This window comes from Carassius gibelio, chromosome A25 (assembly GCF_023724105.1).
Source record: "Carassius gibelio isolate Cgi1373 ecotype wild population from Czech Republic chromosome A25, carGib1.2-hapl.c, whole genome shotgun sequence".
In the NCBI taxonomy this organism is placed as follows: Eukaryota; Metazoa; Chordata; class Actinopteri; order Cypriniformes; family Cyprinidae; genus Carassius; species Carassius gibelio.
Genome location: NC_068395.1, coordinates 823,002 through 830,906, shown reverse-complemented (window position 1 = coordinate 830,906; position 7,905 = coordinate 823,002). Strand labels below are relative to the sequence as shown.

At 32.3% G+C, this 7,905-nt stretch overlaps 2 protein-coding genes across 3 annotated transcripts in view; both read right to left on the bottom strand.

The window, feature by feature from the left end:
• Nucleotides 1-2,625, bottom strand: part of LOC127947461 (general transcription factor IIH subunit 1) — a 9,486-nt gene extending 6,861 nt beyond the window's left edge. Inside the window, exons 1-2 of the mRNA XM_052544599.1 lie at nucleotides 2,458-2,625; nucleotides 384-539 (exon numbers count right to left, since the gene is read on the bottom strand). Coding sequence (XP_052400559.1) covers nucleotides 384-537 — 154 coding nt within the window. The 5' untranslated portion in view covers nucleotides 538-539; nucleotides 2,458-2,625. The remainder of the gene's footprint in view (nucleotides 1-383; nucleotides 540-2,457) is intronic.
• A 579-nt stretch (nucleotides 2,626-3,204) lies between these two features.
• LOC127946680 (calcium and integrin-binding protein 1) lies at nucleotides 3,205-6,733 on the bottom strand. Of its 2 annotated transcripts, none has more exons than XM_052543392.1 (7): nucleotides 6,535-6,733; nucleotides 6,363-6,397; nucleotides 5,215-5,311; nucleotides 4,974-5,127; nucleotides 4,790-4,908; nucleotides 4,627-4,715; nucleotides 3,205-3,526 (listed from the first exon to the last, which is right to left on the bottom strand). In XM_052543392.1, the coding sequence occupies exons 1-7, from the start codon at nucleotides 6,583-6,585 to the stop codon at nucleotides 3,481-3,483; spliced, it is 591 nt and encodes a 196-aa protein (XP_052399352.1). In that variant the 5' UTR covers nucleotides 6,586-6,733; the 3' UTR covers nucleotides 3,205-3,480. The 2 variants fall into 2 exon arrangements, with proteins under 2 accessions (XP_052399352.1, XP_052399353.1); XM_052543393.1 differs by having other exon boundaries at nucleotides 3,205-3,447; nucleotides 6,535-6,731.
• Nucleotides 6,734-7,905: the final 1,172 nt, after the last annotated feature.

The following is a 7,905-nucleotide window of genomic DNA, read 5'->3' as shown; positions in this document are numbered from 1 at the left end:
TGAACATACCATATTTGCAATATCATATATTACTATATTTAACGTGTTTGTGTCTTTACTTGCAAGCTCTGGGTCTGGTTAGCTAACATAAATATAAAACAACTTTTATGAACAGACTGGAGCACTATTATTAATAATAATAGGATGAATTACTGATAAGCCGTATTCCTGATGATGCGCGTGTTTGCAGTAGACCAATCACAACAGACTGGGTCATCGTCCGACCAATCAGAGCTGAGTAACATTATGCATCCAACGAATCGTCATGCATATTATAAGAAAGTTAAATTGCATGCATGTAAACCTGCTGTAAGGGACTCCCGAAACTAAACCTTTCATTTTATTCAGAGTTGAATCTAAACTGTGCAGAGTTTGAAACTCACAGCGGATGTCGGCGTACAGGTGGCTGACGGTGAAGCGGTCCTTCCCTTCGGGACCCCAGGCGATCCTCTCCGCCATCAGGTACAGAGTCCCGTCCTGCTTCCTCTGACGGACCCTCTTCACCACCAACAACACCTCCTCGGACAGAGACGCCATGGCTTCAGGAAGAAAGGGAAGAATCTGATCAATCGATGCAGGGCACAGAGTTTATAGACGGCTCATCACATCATTTAAAACCCGTTAGAAACCTGAGCAGTACTGTGAAGGAGGATGTGGCGTTTACAGCCCATAAAACACCTAAAAACATCAGAAGATCAGATTCAGAACCGATCTCAAATTAGATCCATATCTGATATAACAGCAGATTCAGATCAGACTCTGGATTTAGATTCAGTTCAGATCAGATTTGATAGATTCAAACTGAGAACTGAACTGATATTAAATCATATTCTAAATCATAAGAGAAGAGATGTTAAACCAGATATGATTCAGATTAGGATCCGATCAGATTCATTTTAAGATCTGACATTAGAATTTGATGGAGAATCAGATCACAATAGATATAAAATTAGATATTCAGATCAGACTCAGAATCAGTTTAAGACCTGATATTAAATTATATGCTGAATCAGAACAGATATGAAATCACACATTAGAAATAAATTCAGATCAGACTCAGAAATGAAACCAGATTCGGTTCAGATCGGATATGACCGATTCAGACTGAAAACTGATATTAAATCATATTCTAAATCATAAAAGAAGAGATACTAAAACAGATATAGTTCAGATGAAATCAGATTAGGATCAGATTAATTTTAAGACCTGATATTAGAGAATCAGACCAGAACAAATAATAGATTCTGATCAGACTCAGATTAGGACCTGATCAGATTCAGAATCAGTTTTAGACCTGATATTAAATCACATTCTGAATCAGGACAGAACAGACATGAAATTACAAATGACAATGAATTCAGTTTAGGAAAAGATATTAAACCAGATTCAGTTCAGATCAAATGTGACAGATTCCGACTGAGAAAAGACAATAAAATCATATTCTGATTCAGAATATGATTTTATTGTATTTTCATATTTCATATCATATTCTAAATCATAAAAGAAGAGACATTAAACGGATAGGATTCAGATTAAATCAGATTAGGATCAGATCAGATTCAGAATCATTTTAAGACCTGATATTAAATCATATTCTTAATCAGGACAGAACATACATGAAATCACACATTAGAAATAAATTCAGATAGAAGAAATAAATAAAACCAGATTCGGTTCAGATTGAATATGAGAGATTTGGACTGAGAATTGATATTAAATCATATTCTGAATCGGAACAGAAGAAACATTAAACCGGATAGGATTCAGATGAAATTATATTCAGATCAGATCAAATTCAGATTAATTTAAAAAACTGACATTGCATTAGATGGAGAATCAGATCACAACAGATATTAAATTAGATATTCAGATCAGAATCAGATTAGGATCCGATCAGATTCAGAATTGGTTTAAAACCTGATATTAAATCATATCCTTAATCAGGACCGAACAGACATGAAATCACACACTAGAAATAAATTCAGATTAGGAAAAGAAATTAAACCAGATTCAGTTCAGATCAAATATGACAAATTCAGACTGAGAAGGTATAATAAATCATATTCTGAATCAGAACAGAAGACCTGATATTAAATCACATTTGGAATCAGGACAGAAAAGATATTATATAGGACATGACAATAAATTCAGATCAGACTCAGAATCGAAATGAATCCGGATTCGGTTCAGATCAGATGGCTAACAGCACTAGCACACATCCCCTATTCTTCCAAAAAACCTTTACTAAAGACAATAAACTGAGACTCACTTTCTGTATATGTAAAATAAAGACCATAAACTACTAGTTCTTAAAGTCAGACACATTTCAAACATAAAAAACACAGTTTAAACACATTTAAAGGCGATGAATCTGAAATCTGCGTCTGGAAGCTAAACTCATGCACACAGCCGGTGACTTTCATTAAAGTGCTTTGTTTCAATACAATCAACCCTCACCTGGCGCTCCACGGCTGCTGAAGCCGAGGCCTCAATATTGATCTTGTGGTAAGTGGAGTGAAACCAGTGGAAATGACAGTATTTGTGTTTTATTTACACTCGTTACAGACAGCGTGAGTGACAGCAGCTCCCAGATCCGCCATAGACACAGAGTGAAGCCGGAAACCGTAGCGCGCTTCCTAATGACGGTTACAAAACGGGATAGATTTCAAAATTAAAGATCTGGATATGGCCAAATGGATCCAGGTTTTATAATATTACATAAAATAATATAAAATAAAATGATATAATATTATATAATATTAAACCCACTGTTTTCCAGTTATAAAACTTTTATTATATATTGTATTTTATTTTGAAAAGCAACGTGAGTTTTATTTTGGCAGAAGACGCGCTCGTCTTTCGCTCCTCAAGTTCTGTCAGGAGTAATGGAATGATTTTTTTTTTTTTTTTTTTTACAATATTTTTCTACTGTTCATCTTACATATTTTGTACAATATTATTCGCATACGCAAGTTTCTGATCTATAATAAAATAATAATAATAAAATAATTAGCTGAAATACATTTTATGTGTGTTTACATGTTTTAAGACAGTATATATATATATATATATATATATATATATATATATATATATATTTTTTTTTTTTTTTTTTTTTTTTTGGAGGTATAATTGATATATATATATCAATTATACCTCCATCCTGACAGGAATAGAGTGCCATATAAATACAGGACGTCAAAGTCACAGAATTAGAGTTTATTAAATTAGGTACAAATACATGATCCAAAATGCAGATTATAAAGTAGATTCCTTTTCTTTTAACGGAGTAAGTAAAATGTTATTAAACATATAAATGGTAGAAATTCTGAACAAGAATATACATTCACAATTAGGTCGCTACATTATTGACAGGCGCAGGTGAATAATCTGGACCAGAAGACATCTTCCACTCGCTGTAAACTTCACAACACGATCTTGAATGAACTGCAGAAGAAGATTTCAGTCAGTGAGGAGAAATCAGGAGAAATCAGATGCCTTCGAGTGTTGGGAAGAAGACTCACTTCTGAACAAAAGACAGGACACTTCACACTAACAACATTCAGAAGTGCAAAAGGTGTGACTTAGGTGTGTAAGTGATGCTTTATGCGTTTCATAATTATTGTGCTGAAATAAAGAAATGTGATGTGGTCATGTAAGCTAAATAAAATAAAAGTGTTAGATAAAACAAAACAAATAGAAATGTTGCCTTGGTAACACAGAAAATAAAAATACATGATAATACAATTAATTCAATTACTTAAACTGAAATTATATAATTGAATAATGGAAATTAATGAATTAAGCTGTGTGGAAATATTAAAAATGACAGGCACAACAAAATTACTAAAACTGAATGAATGATAACAAAGATTGAAAACTGAAAATATAAAAATAAAATCTAATTAAAAATATTAATAAATACTGTTTTATATATATATATATATATATAGAAACATTAAATAACTGCATGATCAGCTAAATGTGTCTTTCAAGTTGACATACAACAATTAGAAACTAAATAACTTTAATTAAATTAATAAATAAAGCTATATAGATTCTAAAAATTAACAAATATTATTAAAATGTGAACAACTAAGAAAAAAGCAAAAGCACTATTTTGTCTAACAAAAAACAAGCTAAAGTATTTTAAAGTTAAAGCTAAAGTAATTGCAAGTAAAATAAGTTTAAGTTAAAACACTACAAATACAAAAATACAATTTAAATTAAAGTTAAATAGAAATATTTACAATATTGAAATGTAACAAAATAGGTTTAAGTTAAAGCACAACAAATACTAAAATAAAATACAGAAATAAAAATTTAAGCTAAATAGAAATATTTAAAATGTTGAAATGCAAATAAATAAGTTTATGTAACAAATATTATTAGAATGCGAACAACTAAGAAAAAGGGCAAAGTAAAAAACAAAATTACAAAAAAGAGCTAAAGAAAAACTTTGTGTGTCTGTGTGTGTGTGTGTGTATATATATATATATATATATATATATATATATATATATATATATTTTTTTTTTTTTTTTTTTTTTTTAATTAGAACAAGGGCAGCTAAATATCTGAACCGTCCAGTTTTCCTCTTTTCAATAAAAAGCTAAACTCTGTCACCTGACAAAATCAGGAGATCTGGAGATGACGTGCTGAAACTCGGAGAGATTGACCGTCCCGTCCTTATCGATGTCGGACTCCTCCAGGATCTGCACAGAGAGGTTTGTTCACATTAGTGAAGATCGTCTGACAGCCGTCTGTCATTGGTGTGTCGCACACTCACGTTACTAATGAGCTGTCTCATCTCCTCGGCGGTCAGACGGGTGTCGTCCGTCTCCCCGGTCAGACAGTTCACCAGCTCCTCCAGGTCTCCAGCATCAAGCGTCCCGTCATCGTCGAAATCTGCAGCACAACAACCGTTCATACTGAGCACTCAATCTCAATACTGAGAGCAATCCGGCTATTACCGAAGATTCGGAAAGCGTAGTGGGACTTGATTTCCAGCGTGGCAGAATCACTGAAGGCACTCAGGAGGTCCAGGAAATCCTCAAAGCTCAAGCTGCCGTCCTTCGGGTCAGAGGTCGAGAAGACCTGGCACAGCCTTTCCCTGAAGGGGTTAGCCTGGGACAGCCAATAAAAACACCCGATGTATCTAAATCTGGAAGGATACTGTAGATCGATACGTGTCTGCAGTACTTCATCTGTTACCTTCAGTTCAGGAAGTGTGAGGATCTTGTCCTTGGACACTCTGGAGCTGTACGGTCCACTTCCTCCGCCCTGGAGCTCAGAGAATATCTTGTGTGCCCTGAACAAACACATGATGATGAGAGGTTTATAATGCGATGACATTCAAACATCTGAAGCATTAGTTACTATACACTCTCAGCAACTAAACACTTGAGTAGTTTAGCTCAACAACTAATCTACTTTACAGGGAATGCCAAGACAAAACAGACTAATATATGGATATAATATACATAATATATAGAAACTAATTGTTGGTTATTGACATTAAGTTAAATACTGCTAAAACTGAAACAAAATAAAGGTAAACAGAAATATTTAAAATGTAGAATTGCAAATAACATAAGTTAAAGTACTAAAAATATTACACTAAAATAATTAAATAAAAATAAAATAAATATAAATGTAAAATCTTGAATTGCAAATAAAAAAAGTTTAAGTTAAAGTACTACAAATACTCAAAAATAAATAGAAATATTTAAAATGTTGAAATGTAACAAAATAAGTTTAAGCGGAAGTAATACAAATACTAAAACTGAAATAAAAATAAAGGTAAATAGAAATATTTAAAAATGTTGAAATGCAATTAACATAAGTTCTAGTACTAAAAATACTAAACTAAAATAATGAAATAAAAATAAAATAAAGCTAAATAGAAATGTAAAATGTTGGATTGCAAATAAAATAAGTTTAAGTTAAAGTACTACAAATACTAAATTAAAACAATGAAATAAAAATAGTTTAAAGGTAAATAGAAATATTTAAAATGTTGAAATGTAACAAAATAAGTTGAAGCTGAAATACTACGAATACTAAAACTGAGATAAAAAAATAAATGAAAGGTAAATTTAAATATTTATAAATGTTGAATTGCAAATTACACAAGTTTAGGTACTATAAATACTAAAATGAAATAAAATAAAAGGTAAACAGAAATATTAAAAACTAATAAATGTTTTACATTAATTTTTAAAAGTAGGTTTTATTGCTATTCCTCACCTGAACACAAACTAATGAGAAATAGACCGAACTGTGCAGTCAATACTCACAGTTAATATTCGCAGACATCATAACACAGAATATGCTGAATATGACGTCACGACTGTACTTACAGTAGGATCTCTTGCTTTGTGAGGAATGTGAGCTCCTGTGTAAACAAGAATACAAAAATATATATACACTAAAGGGACTCGTTGCTATATAGCACAAAGGATAAATGTTAAATAAATAAACATATATTAAATAATATTACATATAAATATGTTTTTCAAAACTGTGTCTCACCTGATACTCTGACAGAAGATCTTTGGCTAATTTGCTCGATGCTCCCCCCATCACCCTCTGCTTCTGTTCACTTTAAACTATAATAAAGTCGAGTAATGCTACTATTGTTTCATAAAAACCGAGTTAAGCGGCTGAAGTTCTGATGTTTTCAGCGAAACGCCAAAACAAACTTTGGTCGCTTCCGCTTCCTGGATGACGTCATTTACTACGAGAACAAACTTCTAATGTGCTGCGAAGTTCACAATATTTATTTAGTTAATTAGTTATACAAATAAATACCTTTTAGTTATAAAAAACTTTAACTTCTACATATTTGAAAGCACAATAAAACAGCTGCGTTTTATGTGAACTAGACATTTGCACTTTTTTATTATCCTAATTAGTCTCTAATTGTAGGTATTTAATATCTAATTATTTCCTGGAGCATCTTACTCATCGTTATTGTTAGTTATAATGTAACTATGTTATATAATTATATTATTCTGACCAAATGTTGGGAAGGAAAATACCTTAAATTATTAATTTAGTCTCACGTTGCACTGACTTTGATCTGTAGTTCGCTTATTATTTCAGAAGGTGGCATCATATCACATAAAATAAAAATAAAAAGTCATGCCACTAAGCTTTTATTGTTTTATGGTTAGAACTTTCGGTTATTTATTTCAATTTATAAAGTTCTTTTAAAGTTCCTTGAACCTAAAAAAAAAAAAATTATTACAATTATTACAAATAAAAGCAATAAACACACTTTCAAGGACGCACATTTAAAACACGTGTATATAAGATAATATATAAGTGTTTAAACATACGAGCACAGTTCAGCTAAACGATAAAGAATCAACTGAGTGAGTCATTTACACTGGAACCACTCCATATTGATTCAAACTCGTGATTCGTTCGTTCAGTTCAAGCGATTCACTCGCAAAATTAATTGTCGAATTTCAACAATGGCTTGCAATGATTTTAGAAAGCACGTATAGTGATGGTGAAACTGAGCTTTTCGAAACATGAATCAGTTTAACCGTCGCGTCATAAAATGATTCACTGTTTCGAAGCGGATCAGGAATCGCGAATCATTTGATTCAGATCGGTACTTCGGAGTTCGTGAGTTCGCATTTCAGCCCTAAATTTGAGTTTTAAGTTTTAAGTTTGCGTGCTGAAAACACCAAAGACACAAGAAACCTTCAGCCATCACTGGATACGTTCCTCGTTGTTACACACTGATCACATTAATCCTGCCATCTCTCCAGTTCAATCTGTGCGTAACTCGATCCCTCGAGTCTATCTCCTCCTCCTTGAACTCGAGCCAACACTGTCTTTCACATGGGATCCTCAGAGACCCTCAGTCTCACATACAACCATCCCAACACA